We start from the raw sequence: 17,997 nt of genomic DNA on the forward strand, positions 1-17,997 counted from the left end.
CGAACGCAACACAAGTAATTAACACTATACCAAAAGATGTGAAAGAATAACCCCATAAATTCACAATATACTAAAAGATGTAAAACGTAATCATAATCCTAGCAATTTAAAAGTTGCCTGTGTGTTCGGAAGAGGAATGCCCCAGTTACCCGGTAATCAAGAAGGAAATTATTAATCATAAACCATCATGTTAGAGATTTTGATAAAAAGTGGGGTTATTCTTTCTGTTTATCAAAAATATTTAAAGCTGCACTCTCTCATTGAAATTTATTTTATTTTTTGTCTCAGAATCAGCTTATTTTGGCATCAGTGCATTCAATTAAGTCATATAAGAAATCTCACTAAAGAACACATCTGAATTGTTTAGAAAACTGCCGATTTTTTTTTATCTTAAAGTGTAAGTAACGCTTTTTGCCATAAAACATCCATTTTTGAACATAATTATGAAAAACTGTGATCTGATCTGTTGTCGGCAGTCTTATATCACTGGTTTCCAGACATTGACGCAAACCTTGGTTCATTCCAAGACAAAAAATAAAAAAAGTGGATAAAACTGTCAATCTGTGAGAGTATAGCTTTAAAACTTAAGGGTGCCATTTAATAATCCCTACTCGCTTTTTCTGCCCTTTCACATCTGCAGTAAATGTTTATCACTGTTTGTTCTATGCTTTCAGACGTTATTCGTACACCGAAACCTCAACCACCGGCTGTTACTTCCCCCATCAAACGCCTGACAACAACAACAACAACTACAACAACAACAACACCAGTGCCAACAACAACTACAACAACAACAACAACACCACCAACAACAACAAAGACCACCACAACGACAGCGGTACCATCTAAAACTTCACCGGCGATTCAAGTACAGACATCCAAGGATTTCAGCAAATCCACTACCATATTGGACAGCTTGGTAAAAGACACTACCCTAAAGACTACAACTGAGAGGCCAGATGTAGAAGGTGTGTAGTTTGATCCTATTGATATAAAAAGTAAAATTTTGGTGCCTCAGTTAGGCATATTTTAAAAGCAGGGTGGGGCACCCGCTGCCCTTTTCCAGCACCCTGCTGACTTCACCTTTTTACAACACCAAAAAACAAAACAACCTTGCTGTGCTTTTTTGTTTGACAGAGTTGATTTTCAGAAATAAGAATAAAATAAAGATAAATATACATAATTTAGACACTAAAGTAAAGACAACAGCTAACTTAAAGGTATTCATAACAAACTGTTAGTATTGAAAGAAGTTACAACAGCATCATCAACAACAACAACAACTTTTAATACATACACGTAATTATGCCTATAGCATACATTACAATAAGAATTGAACATTGACCCTTGCAAGTGCCCCATTAAGGCTCATTCAATGCGCATCGAAAATGCCCTTTCTCACCTTTTTCAAATTCAGGCCGGAGCACAGCAGTTATGAAATTTACAAGATAAAGATATTTGATGAACTGTATAGGACTTTAAATTCATAGGTGCTTTTTTTCAGTCTTAACAAAAATGAGTCAATTTGGGTGTTTTTGAATTTACACACTTTGTTAAAGGTGAAAAATATGAATTACAGTTAATTCATGCCATTAAATGCAAGGTTTCATTCTTTCAGCAGTTATATTTGATCATTTACAAGAGCACTTGCTGGTCATATTAGAGTTACCAGGTGTGTCAATATCAAACGATAGTTTGATAGTGTTTTTGTGCATATTAACAGAGTGGTTTACTGATTTCACACTCACAGTGGGTGCCAAAAGCCATTGTCAAACTGTCAAAACAAATATACAGTTTACCGCTGGGCTAACAAAAACTCTGAAGTTGATAAATCCCTGTCCACGTGTTTTGACTGACTGCACAATTGAACTGTTAATTCCTGAGGAGTAGGGTTCTCAATATGATTTGGTTTAAAGGTGCCTAATATAATGTAAACTGGCCAGCTAGGGGGGTCTGGTGCCATGACTCCCTTGACATTTTTCAAATTGAGGGCTTCATTTCCAACATTCTGGGCCATATTATGGCACATTTTAAAGTAAAATTTTATGTAAAAATTGAACCTGTGTACATATAATACATGCTCTTGTCAATCTTTCTCTTCTTCATGTTTCATACGCTGTTCAAATTGTTGGAAAGTTGACAGTTCACAATGGGGAAGTCAAATCATTTAGAAGCTTGCATCTCCGAATTTGACCATTTTCTTATATTTTAGCGCCTATATGATTCAGACCAAATACAGACTGCGTCAAACATATTTGGTGATTAATATCGTCTGTATAAAGATGTTCGACCATAATTTTACAAATTGTTCAAGATATGAAACTTGGTACAAATGTTGCGAGGGACAATAAGCACTTTCACAGCAATGCCCATAACTCTGACTTAATAATTATTTGAGTTAAGCCCCTTTATGAACTGAAAAACAACAACAGATCAGTGATAGTGTTTGTTCAGTGGTGTTCCTATTGAAATACTTACTTTTTATGATGTTTATCTGTCTTTTAAGCTTTCAATTTACTGTGTTTTTGTTTGATAAATATCCCAAAACAACTTTGCAAATAATGATCGAGTGACAGTTTAGACTCTAGTGGTATAGGTGTCCGCCTTGCACCCAAGAGGTTTTGGGTTCGATCCCCACCAGGGGTACTTTCTTATGACCTCTCAAGAAAGGACACCAGTACTGTTTCTACCCAGGAAAGGTACTGGAGCATGATTCTATAAGCTGTCAGCTCTCTTCACAATCAAGCTAAAAGAAATTAGTATAGACTAAATAATGAGTGTAGATAATAACATTCCCAGGCTTTACAATTTTATGTGCACTGACCAAATGTTTTCTCACACAGATAAGCCGCTATATGATAATGTTTAATCCGTTTTCTATTTCTCAGAGCCAGTGGTGGGTAATGCTGGACAGGTGGAGGCCAGTAAGATGGAGGAGGACTCCGCAGGGATCAAAACAGGTGAGAGGCTTGGGCAACATTTGGGGCCGTACTCCTACAACAGGTTATTAAAGTTGTAAAAATCGATTAAAATCGAAAATTGATTGGTAGGGCCTGAAACCAGCGGCAAACGATTCTATTTGGACATAATCGATCATCAATTTAAATGGCGAGTTGGTTTTTAGCTCGACTATTCGAAGAATATGGAGAGATATACTACTCACCCAAGTGTCGGCGTCGGCGTCACACCTTGGTTAAGGTTTTGCATGCAAGCACACATAGGTTAATATCACAGCAACTACTTAAGGTATTGCATTGAGACTTTATACAGTGGTACTCAACCATCCAACCTACTTAAATAACCAAGTAAGAAAACTGCCAGTTGCATTTAATGCAAAAAATAGGCCTTTATTATTCGACTTAGAAATTCTGGTTAAGGTTTTGCGTGCAAGCACACATAGGTTAATATCTCAGCAACTACTTGAGGTATTGCATTAATACTTGATACAATGTCACACAACCATCCAACCTACTTAATTAACCAAGTTAGACAACTCTTGTTTGCATTTAATGCAAATAATTGCTCTTTATTATTTGACTTAAAAATTTTGGTTAAGGTTTTGCGTGCAAGCACACAAAGGTTAATATCTCAGCAACTACTTGAGGTATTGCATTGAGACTTGATACAATGGTACTCAACAATCCAACCTACTTAATTAACAAGTAAGATAACTCTAGTTTGCATTTAGTGTAAATAATTGCCTTTTATTATTCAACTAAGATATTCTGGTTAAGGTGTTGCATGCAAGCACACAAAGGGTAATATCTCAACAACTACTTGAGGTATTGCATTAAGACAATATAACACACAATATTTATACAATGATACTCAACCATCCAACCGTATTAATTAACCAAGTTAGATAACTCTAGTTTGCATTATATTCAAAAAATGGCCTCTTTTTTAGACATAGAAATTCTGGTTACGTTTTTGCTTGTTACCACTTTTAAGTCAATATCTCAGCAAATACATCATGTATTGCATTGAAACTTTACACACATGCTCCCAACCATTTAACCTTCTTCTTTAATCAAGTAAGATAACTCTATCTTTCATATTATATAATTTTTGACCCTTTATTATGCGACTAAATTCTGGTTAAGGTCTTGCATGTTAGCACACATAGGATAATATCTCAGCAATTACTTGATGTATTGCATTGAGACTCTACAATGGTATTCAACCACCCAACGTAATTAAATAACCAAGTTAGATAACTTTTTTTTGCAAATAATGGCCCTTTATTATTAGACTAAAAAATTCTGGTTAAAATGTTCCATGTTAATACATTTATGTTAATATCTCAGCACATCATGTATTGCATTGAAATCTAATCTAACAGTGATCCATGCATGTTTCACCAAAACTTTTCAATTCTAACATTCTGAAAAGCGGCGGAATAGTCAAGCGCTTTCTCTGTGACAGCTCTTCTTGTCTTTCCTCTCATTATTTCAGAACGGTTCATTTATACGTTCGTAAGTGCAGCTTTAAAATATGTTTAAATACTTTATAAACATTTTGTACACCACACTTTTCTCTCTTTTCACCAATTTCACTCAAACTTGGTTCCCATTATTCACAACTTATTTAGCCATCCTTTAAATTTGCCCATTTCTTGTTTCTTTCCCAGTTTTACATTAGATAAAACTGGTTTCTCGATCATCTATAAATGATACTTTTAATTATGGAACGTTGAGGAGACAAGTTTTGATATCTTTATTTTGTCATCTTACAAAACCAAAATCGAGCGAGCAAAGCAATGAAGCAGTGTCCTGCATAGATATGTATGTAAGAAACGACATAACGGGTCGATTGCTCAGAGCTTTGTTAAAGTTAACAACATTGTTAACATTATCGTTGTTAAAATTGTTCCTGATCTGGAAGTTTACTGGATACTTTTGTGATCTGCTTTTTTCTAACAAGACATAGGAGACAAATGTATCAGCTGAAGTACTTTTATTTGAATATGTGAGGACATCATCAAATGTTTTATATTAAAAAGTTAACAACGATGTCATTTATCATGTTGTTAACTTTGACAAAGTTCTGAACAATCGGCCCAGCATGTTGCAAGGCTACCCAGAAGACAGACGTATTTCCTTATATTTTTATATAAAGTTATGTCTGTCTTCTGCTCACTCTTGCAACACATTGCTCTTGGCATCGGTTTGTGTGATTCGATGGGCTGATTGTTCAGAAATTCTTTAAATAAACAACCGTCACGTGAATAATGCAATAAATTTTAAATACTTAATTATAAGCTCATCAATTTGAAATTTAAATAAAACAAGCACAGCTGAAACAGTTATCTGATATCTTATTAGACAAACTGCAGATCACAAGTGTATCCAATAAACTTCCAGAACAGTAAAGATTTGAAAGTTAACAATGATGACGCTAACAACGTTGCTTACTTTAACAAAGTTCTGAGCACTCTGTCCATAATGTGTTATATTTGATTTCAGGGAGTCTGGTAGCACTGATTGTGTCATTTGTGCTCGTGTTCGTCGCTGGGCTGGTCATTGGATTATTCTTCTGTAGGAGGTATACATAGGAAATCAAATCAAATATAGAAATTGCCTAATATCGGTCTTCTCTGATCAATTATTTAGAAGGCTTTGTCCAATCATCACCAAACTTGGTTAGAATGTCTAGTCATCCCAATACTATTCTGTGGAAGGTAGGAAATTCACCCGATTTTTTAAAAATGCACTCTTTTTTGTAACTCCTAAATAAGATGTACCACAAATAATATAATTGTTTAAATTTACCGAAAACAATGGTTCTTATGAAGGATACTGTGTTTAATTTAAAAGAAAGGTGCAGAAAATACAGTATTTCTACATTATGAGACGATAGTTGATCAATGTAAATAATTTAGGAACCACTAGTCATTTAATATTTGTGCGATTTCAGATATTAAATACACCATTACAATCTTGTAAGCAGTAATTAATATTTTCCATAAATGCATTATTTAGTTTGTAGTTAATGGTTTATCACTCAAAATTTATGTTTGTTATACATGTGTACGTATTGATTTTAAATACGAGTATCACTTTAAGATTTCCTAGGTAGAAATCAGAACTGACATCAGGATTATTTTTAGCAAGTCAGAAAAAAGAGTAAGGCCAAAAAAAATAATTGTTTGTTTAGGGTAACCTTCCCAAAATTTCTAGGTAGGGTAGGTAGGGATTTTTTTTGATTTTTTTTTTCAAAATCTGTCTTAAGTTCAGTGTTTTCTTGCACATGGCAGTATTTCCTACATTACTGTCATTGCCTGATTTTGTTTCATCATATAAACAATAATTCTTATTAAAATCTGCATTTATCCGCCCTTCGTAACTCTATTCGTTAACGAATATTTTTTTTTGCTCAGAAACAGAAAAAATAGTTAGGGTCGGTGCATTTTTATAGGTAGGGTCGGGTTACCCAAAACAGACATATTTTATTTTTAGGCCTAATGGTAGTGTGGCTTTGATGTTTTTGTATTTGTGTCATGCAAATCTTTTATCGTTGGCCATGTTCCGAGATATTAACAGGAAACTTAATACACCTGTTGGCAGAGACATGACACAATTGATTAGTAAGGCCCATTACTTTGGCTTGAATACGTCTCCATGGCCAAGTGGTTTAGGCGTCTGACGCTGAGACAGTAGGTTGTGGGTTCGATCCCTGGCTGTACAAGTACAAGTAGCTCCCTTGCCTGGCGCTCGGCATTTAAAAGGTAGTGCTTGGAAAAGTGGTGGACTCAGTACTGGTTCAACCCAAGAAAGTTGTATCCTGTGTATTTACACCGAGCACATAAAAGAACCAAGGAGTATCTTCGAAGAAGAGCTAGGGTAACACACCCGGTCTTCCTTGTATCCCACCACTATCTCTTCCATGTGCTAAACATTTCCCTTCAGCAAAAACAAAGGATCCAGTTGGAAATAAGTGCTTGCACTTTTATGGGTTATCCTTGACCGCAATGTCGAAAGATATACATACATACATGCATGCATGCATACGTACATACGTACATACGTACATACGTACATACGTACAATACATACAATACATACATACATACAGGGTCCGAATAACGTGCCTTCAGTGAGTCCCAAACCTCTGATGTCTTTGTGCGAGGTGGAAAACTATATCATAAAGATCTCCTGACCTTTACCATGAAAAATAGAATCTATCTCTGTCAAAGTTGTTTTTTTGGTTTTGTTAAATAATGGTAGAATATCCAGGTCATTCCTGTCAAATGTTTTGATATACTGTTGTAAGATATAAATATTTTTTTGTGTACTTTTGTGGAATATGAATTCACACACACAAAAAAGAACATCCAGCCATGGCATTTTGTTGCTTTGTACACACACTATTTTAGAATGTTTATGAGTGTACAGAAGCCTTTACTGGATGATCAATTTTTCTGTCTGTATTTATTGAAGTTCCATCTATTCATTGTTGCCTTGTTAATTTACAGGCGAAGAAACAAGTATGAAGAAAGCATGGTTGTTGGTTTCAACAATGTGCTGTATGAGCCTGCCCTTACATCTCCTCTGCATGGCTCAAGGGTCAAGGACACAAATATAATCTTGGCCACACACAGGAATGATGACCTTGACACTGACACTGAGTCAGAGCACAGGTAATATTGTGTAAAAATTTGAGGTATTCATATTCAGAGTAGTGTTTTATAAGCCTACCTCACTGTCTGAGTTTCAAGGGTCAAGGACACAAATATCATCTTGGCCACACACAGGAATGATGACCTTGACACTGACACTGAGTCAGAGCACAGGTAATATTGTGTAAAAATGTGAAGTATTCATATTTAGAATATGGTTTTTAGCTCGACTATTTCGAAGAATAAGGAGGGCTATACAACATGCCCCAGCTTCGGCGTCGGCGTCCGGTTAAAGTTTTAGGGCAAGTTGGGATTTTCACTTATAAGTCCAATACCCTTTATTCAATTGACTAAATACTTCACACAATTGTTCACGCCCATCACATAATGAGGTTAGACAACTCCATATTATCCATTGAAACAGAGATCAGGTATCTTTGTTGAAGAATTTTATAGTGGTGGCAGTTGTGTATCAGTCTTTATGAATATCTGACATCTTAAGGTCCAGATACGTTAATCATCTTGGTCACACAGAGGCACAATGACCTTGATATTAATACAAACCACAGGTGTTGCTGATTTTTTTATACAGGTGGCAATGCTGCTTTATTTTATATCTGACCTCGCAAGGTCAGGGACACGAATAAGATCTTGGCCAAATAAAGGCATGATGACCATGACAGATCCTAAGTATGCCTTGTTGAAAAATTTAATTTTTAGGCTCTGAGTCAGTATGAATATCTGATCTCTTAAGGTCAAGAACACAAATATCATCTTGGCCTCACATAGGAAAGATGACCTCCACACTGACAATGAAACAGATACTGTTGAACTGGTATTTCAAGTAAAAGAACACCTCACTTGCTTAGCACTTGGTCTCAATGTCCGTAGTGGTTTAAAGAAAAGCTGCCATATTTAATCACAGAACAGACTAATAATTGCTTGTCATTACACAATGTCAAATAGCTTATTTTCCATGCAATTGTCAGAACATTATTATAATGTTGACCGTTTGTTTGAAAAGGTCAGGACGAGTGCTGTGAACAGGCTTCTTGTTAAGTTAAATATTTTTTGATTTCATTGGAAAATGTTGTATTTTCAGGTATGTGGACATAGCTGACCTTGGAAATGGTCCTTGTGGATTATCCAATGTCAAGGGAGCTAAATTTGTAGACCTTCCCACTTGTCAAGACATAGACAAGGAGGCGGAGTCATTTACAGTAAATTGTGTCAATCAAAACATCTATGACACAGTCAAAGACAGTTGGTCAGAGAAGGACGGTGATGAGGAGGAGCCAAGTGCAGAATCTAGGTCAAGGTCAAATGATGAGCCAGAGGGCGGAGTCATTGGAGCGGAACAGGACGACGAGGAGTTTAGTGAATTTGAGGGGGCAGCTGCAGAAATGACAGGTGTGCCACCCCCTGTTCCTTGCAGGCACTTTGGGGGTACGCCCTTTTCTCCAGAATTTCTGAAGAAAGATACTGATGTTTCCCAGGCTTACTCCAACAATCTCTATGGCTACCATAAATAACATTAATGCTTGGAACGTGTTGCCATGGTGTTTCTGTAAAAAACATGGGTTTAGTTTTTTCTCAGAAAGGTAAAAGTTGACCCTATATGTGGCTGGAGCTAAGTAGAATTTGCAATTTATGTTGTTAGCTTTGAAGCGCTCATTGAGTTGCAATGTAAAAGAAAAATGGAATGCTGCAAAAATTAATATTACAGAACACCATTTCTGAGTTTTTGTGTGATCAAAATGTATTGTTGTCCGTGGTGAAAGGCTCATATATAATGCTGACAAACTATTTTTGGGTTTATATGAAATGAAAGAATATGTGCCAACGTTTTGACTTGGCTTGGCTTGTTGTAATATAAGGTGCCATCATTTTCATAGAAATTTGAATTTATAGATTTGTAATCATAATTTGTAATATGTTGTTTAAACTTTTTTGTACCATTTGTAAAACATCTATACATTAATTATTCAATGACATTTGTATCATAATTATATTATATTTTACTTACCTAATATATGCTTTAATTCTTCAGAAAATATTCAACTGTATTTTGTAAACTTTTACAATTTTTTTTATACAAATACCAGGTTGTCATTGAACATACTTTGTTTAATCAGAATCTATACTCAGTATTAAAACTAAAATTCACTTTCTAAGAATAGTTGCTTATCAGGGTTAAATGTTTAATTTGAGTAATTTCTGTAAAAACTCTATTGTAATTTAATTGGTTGATATGTCATTTTAAGCAGAAAAAATCAAGGTATTTGTTATAGCCTTTTATTAGCTTCCATTTTTGCAGTGGATTCATGTCAAAACTTGAACCTTAAGCTTCACCTATAAATAAATTATTTGGCAAGTTTAGCCCCCTTTTTAGTGAAATAAGCCTCTTATTTGTGAGTTAAGCCCCTTTTTGGTGAGTTAAGTCCCCTATTTGTGAGTTTACCCCTTATTTGTGAGATAAGCCCCTTATTTGTGAGTTTAGCCTCTTATTTGTGAGATAAGCCCCCTATTTGTGAGTTTAGCCTCTTATTTGTGAGATAAGGCCCCTATTTGTGAGTTTAGCCTCTTATTTGTGAGATAAGGCCCCTATTTGTGAGTTTAGCCTCTTATTTGTGAGATAAGGCCCCTATTTGTGAGTTTAGCCTCTTATTTGTGAGATAAGGCCCTTATTTGTGAGTTTAGCCTCTTATTTGTGAGATAAGGCCCTTATTTGTGAGTTTAGCCTCTTATTTGTGAGATAAGGCCCCTATTTGTGAGTTTAGCCTCTTATTTGTGAGATAAGCCCCTTATTTGTGAGTTTAGCCTCTTATTTGTGAGATAAGGCCCCTATTTGTGAGTTTAGCCTCTTATTTGTGAGATAAGGCCCCTATTTGTGAGTTTAGCCTCTTATTTGTGAGATAAGCCCCTTATTTGTGAGTTTAGCCTCTTATTTGTGAGATAAGGCCCTTATTTGTGAGTTTAGCCTCTTATTTGTGAGATAAGGCCCCTATTTGTGAGTTTAGCCTCTTATTTGTGAGATAAGGCCCTTATTTGTGAGTTTAGCCTCTTATTTGTGAGATAAGGCCCCTATTTGTGAGTTTAGCCTCTTATTTGTGAGATAAGGCCCCTATTTGTGAGTTTAGCCTCTTATTTGTGAGATAAGCCCCCTATTTGTGAGTTTAGCCTCTTATTTGTGAGATAAGCCCCCTATTTGTGAGTTAACTCCCATATGCATTAATTAAGCCCCTTATTTATGAGTTAAGCTCCATGTTTTTTAAATAAGCCTCGTATTTGTGAGTTTTATCTGTTAATGTTTTTTCTTGTTACTTTATACAAGGTACATAAAGAAGGCTTTATTAATGTGTATTTGTTATGTATGTGAAGTATAAAATGTTTATATTTATAATTATATGATTTAAGTTAAAACATACAGGGAATTATAATTTTAAGGAATACTTGTCAGGTGTTTTCAAATTTTCTTATATTTGTTTGTTAATTGAGAGTTGTTTGTAATATTAATCACAATATTTTTATTGATTCAATTTATAATGACAGCTTTTGAAGTGAAAAGTTTTCGGATCTAGTCAGGTTGTTGTTTTTTGGATTTGAGTTCAAACTAAATTGTCTATGTTATCAGAGTAGAAATAATATATATTTGCCTATCCTGATATTTTGAAGAAAAAATGTCTGCCTATTGTGATATATATAAAACCTGGGTGTCGCTGCCAGGCGTCGTTGTCATGCAAAATATTAACTTTTCCCATAACCCAAAAATCGTTCAAGATGTTCAAATTGAAGATGGCAGGTACACATGTTGTCAGTGGCATTACTTATAATGCATACATGCCATATTTCTGAGAGGCTCTACATTCATGATATAAGAATGAATACAGAAACACACACAAACCCTAATTACAATATTATTTTTTAATTCCAGGGGATATGGATCCCCCAGCGGGGGACCAGGGGCTGGGTCGGAATTCCAGCAGATTATCCCCCCCGCTGGGGTATATAGCATGTATGCATATGTATGGTATTGTGCACAATATGATTGGTTGAGCCCCTTATTCAAATGGAAAATCAAGAACAGACAAACGTTTGTGTTCTCTCTACAGCGCTCTTGTTAATATCAACACCTGAATGAATTAAGTCTTAAAAATTGTGTAACAATCGAGCTAGCAAAACTTTATTTGTTTGCAATCAACCACAAGAAATTGCTAGTAAAATGCTTATTATAATTTTTATTTTTAGTCAATTTGCTTAGCTGGTTGTGTATGCCCGCAGTTATATGTATGAGGGTCGTTCTGGAAGTTTACAGAACATTAACTGAAAACCCCCCAAATGCTTTTGTGTTGTCATGGATACCAGAGTTCTTTTTGAAGAGATAGGTAACTTGCACCAATTTTTAACCATCAATGGAGATCAGCTTTAAACATAAATTGTTCCAGTACACAAACACATTCAACAACATTATTCTTGGGATAAAATTTCTCGGAACTTTCTGGACTACCCTCTGTGTGTGCAAAATAAGACGAATGTTGCATTTTTTAAATTTTTGTTAACTTCTTCCATTTTTATTTAGACTAAGTATTACTTGTCAAAGTTATATGATTTGAAATATTAATGAATATTTAACACATCTTACCGGTAGAATATTTATATTTTTTTAATTTCTGTATTTTCTTGGAAATGTTTGTTTTGAATGTCATTTTTCGATTATAAATGAATTATTTTACCAGATGTAGTTCTAAGATGTTTCATTATAAGTGATCTCAAGCGTTAGAAAATATTAGTTTGTATAAAATCGTATCTACTTAGACCTTCAATGATTTTATTTTTTTACTGGAAGTAAATTTCCATTCTTTTCATTCCATGAGTTGCCTACCAAACATTTTCAAACACTTTCAAATTTGTGTGTTTCAATTTGAATTATAATGTATATTAAGACACACCAAAGAGTTCCTGACTATAGTTTTAAGCGTCATCTCACGGGTAATGTTTTCAGTGTTCAGAATGGAAACAAACCTAAATATTAAGTCTGAATAAAGAAAAAAATATTGTTTTTTTAGATCATGTTAAAATATTAATCTTAAAATACCAATGATCAGATTCAAGAAATATATCATGTCTATGCTCAAGATGTAGGTGAGAGGGGTCTAATTATTGAGGTGTCCGTCTCTCACTCGAGAGGTTGTGGGTTCAAGCCCTACCTTGGTGAGAGTAGTCTAATGATTAAAGTGTCCGTCTCCCACTCGAGAGGTTGTGGGTTCGAGACCCACCTGGGTGAGAGGGGTCTAATGATCTAGGTGTCCGTCTCTCACCCAAGAGGCTGTGGGTTCAAACCCCACCTGGGTGAGAGTGGTCTAAGGATTAAAGTGTCTGTCTCTCACCCAAGAGGTTGTGGGTTCGAGCCCCACCTGGGTGAGAGGGGTCTAATGATTGAGGTGTCCGTCTCTCACCCAAGAGGTTGTGGGTTCGAGCCCCACCAGGGATACTTTCTCATGGTCGCTCAAAATGGACACCTGTACTGGTTTCTACTTAGGAAATGCATGAGAAAAGATTTTCCTGATTCCAATCCATTATCCTATAATCTTTTTGTACAGTGATGATCACACACCAATCAGGTAGCAGAAGAGTTCATGCTTAGTTTGTTCTATGACTTAAATGTACTCGCTCATATTTTTGTAAAATGCACTTTTTTGTAAGACGAAATAAAGTGTGGCAAATCATTGGAAGTGTTTAAACTAAGATACCAAAAGCGTGAACCCATCAGCAAATGTTGATATTTGCTTAAATACCGTCTTTGAAGACCACAATTTTTAAATAGCATTTACAACTCAATTGGTCACTTAATAACAGCTTTGTTGTTGCGTGATTGGTTCATTTACATTATCACATGATGTTATCAATGTATTGTTAAGAGGTAAAAAAATCCACTACTTTTGTTGACATTCTGGTGAGCTTGTGGTTAAGGTCTTGTTTTTCTAGTTTTTTCTTGACTCTATGGGCGTGGGCTTGCACCCCACTTAAACCAAAATACTTTTTTTAGATAATAACTATTTTTTTCTGCTGTTTCAATATCATGGTATAAAATAATGGTAAAATTAGTGTTTTCAAAGCATTAAAGTGAGCGAGTACCTTAAAGCTATTTTGTGAAACTCTGTCTAGGCTGTAAAAAGCTCATAGCAAAATTGCTGAGAAATAATTGTTTGCTTATTATTATATAAGTAATTGGTCCTCTTCAATGTGTGTTTCTAATTTTAAGGTTCCACTGTCAATCATAATGAAAACTAACCTTATCTTAATCCAGACAAAAGAATTGTGTTTTTTAACCTGTGTATTCAAGCAGATGTTGGCCTAATGTAGATACATCTAAATATCAACTTAATCAAGAATGCATAAGTGTAACATAGTTTTTAAGAATTTTGTACTTTCAGTTTCACTTTTAAACTTGTTGCTATTTATAACCTACTGCATGTGTAAAGCTGTTTTTTAATCAGCCTCAATCGTGCATCTTTAATGTTTATGATTTAAATACACTCTTTACCCTCTGATAAAGTAAAGGGTTTAAAAAAAATCTTGTATGACTCACCCATTAAAAAAAATTAATTATTTATATATATCTATGTAACAAGTTTTATGTGAAAATCTAATTCAAGTTTAGCTACTAAGTGACTGCCGGTACTTTATACTAATAAGGCGATTATAAAATTTATAAATGACAATATATAAAGTATAGCTTTAAAATTCAGAAAAAAATATATCATAAACTGAAGAAAAAAATGTCAATTTTACTATGTTTGGAATTTTTTTGCAGTAATGTACATATCTTTTGATTTACCCATGAATTGTATTTTTGTTATCATTTTTTTTGTCTTTTTAATATTCACCCTAACAAATATCTCATTACATTACATTAGTAAAGGACTTTCAAATATGTATTATATTTTAAGATGTAACTATTCATTTACTTTGTTTCTTCTTTCACAACCTATATTACACAATCCACCTGACTCGAATTTTGTTATTATCATCGGAGAAAAAAAATTCTGAACTTATTTTTTATTTTCCTTTTGAGAACACCTTTTGTTTTTATAGTTTCTTGAATAAGAAAAATGCTTAAATGTATTGACTTTATAGAGCCCTATAGTTAAGGTACTAAAAAATAGATTAGATTAGCTTTGAAATCAGAAACAAAGAATTATTTGTTTGGCCTAATATCACTCTGGAATAAAAGAAATATATTCATGTATTTTATGTAATTTCATAATGATAAGTAAATTAAGTATACCTGGGAACAGTTTCATCAAGAATTCAAGGAACTATTCAATACCTAGGAAGGCAGGGTTTTTCCACTTTTAAGGGAATGGTGGCAGGGCCCTTAAATGATAGTAGAAAAATAGCTTCATTTTGGCTTTTGAAAAATACTTATATGATTCATTTAATGTTCAACTTGTTGTCAAACCATTTACTCAACAAACCTTAATATATCAACATATTCATGAATGGCACTAAATCACTATAGTTGCTAAATGATTAAATGAATACAGGTCAATTCTCCTTAAAAAAACTCTTTTATTTTATTTGGGGGTGGGGAGATTTTTTTAATCTAGGTTGGAAAAACATATAACCTTTATCAGGGGCCAAATTTCAGCCCCCAATATGGTCTGAAAAAACAACAACACTGAAAGGATTTTAAACAGTTGAAAATCTCTCCTAGGTATAAAATTGCCCCCTTGAGATTCTTGATGACATTGGCCCCCAGATGCATTATACATGTACACATTACCTTTTCTTGACGGTATATATTTTCAATGAGAGTTTTATCAAATTTGTTTTCACTTTTCGAACTTCAAAAGTCTTGGTGCGTATGCACTTGCTTGCTTACTTTAGCTATGTGAATTTCTTGTAAATAATATAGTTGTGTAATTTCATTGCTTTTTGTTAGTAATATATCATAGAAATAATTATGTATGTATGTTTAATAGTCGAGATTGTATATAAGAGGATCTCTGGCATAAGTATTCAAGCATTTTAGAATATGTAATCTAACATTTAGCATTTGTATGAAAGTTGTAAGTAGATTTTATATTCATTTAGAGCAAATCATAAAGAAGACCATTTCATGAGATTTGCAAGTTTCTGAAGTGAGCAGAATTTTATTAGGCGTTCATTCTTTTTATCTGACCTACCCTAACCTTTTGCCCCCAATCCTAATTTTGTTTAAGCTTTTGATAAATATTTTATGCCAATGAAAGTTTTCACATTTTGGGTGTATATTTCTGGAAGATTATTGCACAGCAAAGAAAGTGTGAAAATAATTATTTGACACAGTTTGATTTCACTAAAACAGTTCCTGTCCTACCTAACCTATCTGATCAAGGCACTTTTTCGAAAACAAACTAATTAAAAAGAAATTGGCCTTAAAGCAAGATTGGTCACGGTTGATGTCACTTTACCACATCCATCACAGGGATAGCGAATAATTATATTCGAAAATTTCTCATGTTCAGTGCTGTTGACCAGCTGAGGGCTTTTGCATTAAGAATTACAAGAGAAATACATAATAAAGAGGGTGCAACATCTCTTTTGACCAATCAAATTATAAGAAATTCTTTCACAAATCTCATGAAATGGTCTCGCATATCCTCGTGCCAAAACTTGCATGCTTTTTGTGATCTTTTTCTTCTTCCAATTTATTCTTATCAGATATTAAGCTTGTCTTTTTTTTCCGATAAACATTTGAGCTATTGTGGTAATGTCATAGCCTTGGTGTTGTTGCTGACGTGCAATAACATTAACTTAAGCCATATCTAAAAAACAGTTTAAAAATATTGCCAGAAACTGGACACACATGTTGCCGGAGATGATTTCCGCATGTAAGCCAAGGCCGATAACTCTGGCTTTAATAATTATAAATTATCGCTAGGTTTTCCACTGAACAAAAACAGACTAGTGTTGGGATTCCCTCCGCGGTTCTCTTGGTCTTTCCTCTTGTGATTTTTTGTTATATTTATCTAAAATTTTAAGATATAAAATTTTAAGATTTTCAAATTTTAGAGAAGAATTTGAGGTTAGTTACATGTTAACGGTCTATTGGCATCTTATTAGCGATCTTATCGTACAGTCACTTTTTTAAATTAATATTTTTGAATAGTTCTAATATCTATTTCGAAACTTAGTTAAACAAGCTTTATTGGTCAGCCTTGGGACAGTTAATATCATTATACAAGTTCAAACTTTTAATTTGATGTGTGATACTCACTAAAAACATAATTGAAATTCTTAATCGTAACGATATTTTGTGGTACACTTGTTAATTAATTGACCCTACTGTGGCCATATTATTACGAATCGTATCATATGATAGCTTTTTCAAAACAATTTTTATATGTAGTAATAATATCATTACGGGAATAATAATTGGTCAGTTCAGACAAAGTTTATTGAAACATTTGATTTAATTTGTGACATTGACTTAATTATTTACAAAGATCATTGATCGTATTGTACGCTCATTGAGATTATGAACCCTCTATCTTAAATTAATCCATGATCTGTATCAAGATATTGTTTAATAATAATCTTACTCCTTTACTGTTAACAAGATTATGTATTTTATCCTTTATTAATCCATTTATTTGTAGCAATAAAGAAATAATTTCTTTCTCTGTCTTTGATGTAACAATGAAGTAATGTATTATTATTTAATGTATAATGTATTAACTTGGCAATATTAAAAATTGTTCGCATTATTTACAACATTTTCTAATAAATGTTTAAAGAATAAGTGTTTGTTGTTCATGCGAGAATCATACTTAAAGTATTTTGAATGTCCTTAAGATTATACTTAAGTAAAGAGAACCTTGGGTTGTTTTTGCTCTATGGCCAACATCTGTACAAAGTTACGTTACTTCAAAAAGCCCTTTTGGTTGTCCGGTTAGTGCAGTGATTAGCGCACTGGCTTCTCACTTAGGCGACCTGGGTTCAATTGCTGGTCTGAGCGCATGTGAGTTTGGTTTGTGGTCAACAAGTCCGACAAGTGGGTTTATTCGGGTTTCTCCAACTACACAAGCCCACACTCGTGTAACATAATGCCAACGAGAGTGATTAATATAAGTTGCAATATCTTGTATAACAATCGTTGTAAAAATAAATAAGTTTAAACTATATCCCTGTGGGAAGAATTAAGACTTAACCAAAACAAAGAGAACAATGGCTGTGTTGTGTGGTTTTTGCTCTCTGGCCAACTTCTATGCATATTTATGTTACGACTGAAAGCCATAAGTGGCTGTGGGGAGAATTTTGCAGTCTGGCGTGTTACACGTCATTGTATAAAAAATCTCAATCTTAAATGAACTGTTAAATCCATGTGGACTTTC

At 34.1% G+C, this 17,997-nt stretch overlaps 1 protein-coding gene across 1 annotated transcript in view; it reads left to right on the top strand.

Moving 5' to 3' along the window:
* LOC128246856 (uncharacterized) overlaps window positions 1-17,405 on the top strand; it is a 34,679-nt gene extending 17,274 nt beyond the window's left edge. The window contains exons 5-9 of the mRNA XM_052965350.1: window positions 675-968; window positions 2,889-2,960; window positions 5,466-5,544; window positions 7,475-7,639; window positions 8,721-17,405. Of these exons, the coding sequence (XP_052821310.1) occupies window positions 675-968; window positions 2,889-2,960; window positions 5,466-5,544; window positions 7,475-7,639; window positions 8,721-9,150 (1,040 nt within the window). The 3' untranslated portion in view covers window positions 9,151-17,405. The remainder of the gene's footprint in view (window positions 1-674; window positions 969-2,888; window positions 2,961-5,465; window positions 5,545-7,474; window positions 7,640-8,720) is intronic.
* The last annotated feature ends 592 nt before the right edge of the window (window positions 17,406-17,997 follow it).

This window comes from Mya arenaria, chromosome 9, assembly GCF_026914265.1.
Source record: "Mya arenaria isolate MELC-2E11 chromosome 9, ASM2691426v1".
NCBI lineage: Eukaryota > Metazoa > Mollusca > Bivalvia > Myida > Myidae > Mya > Mya arenaria.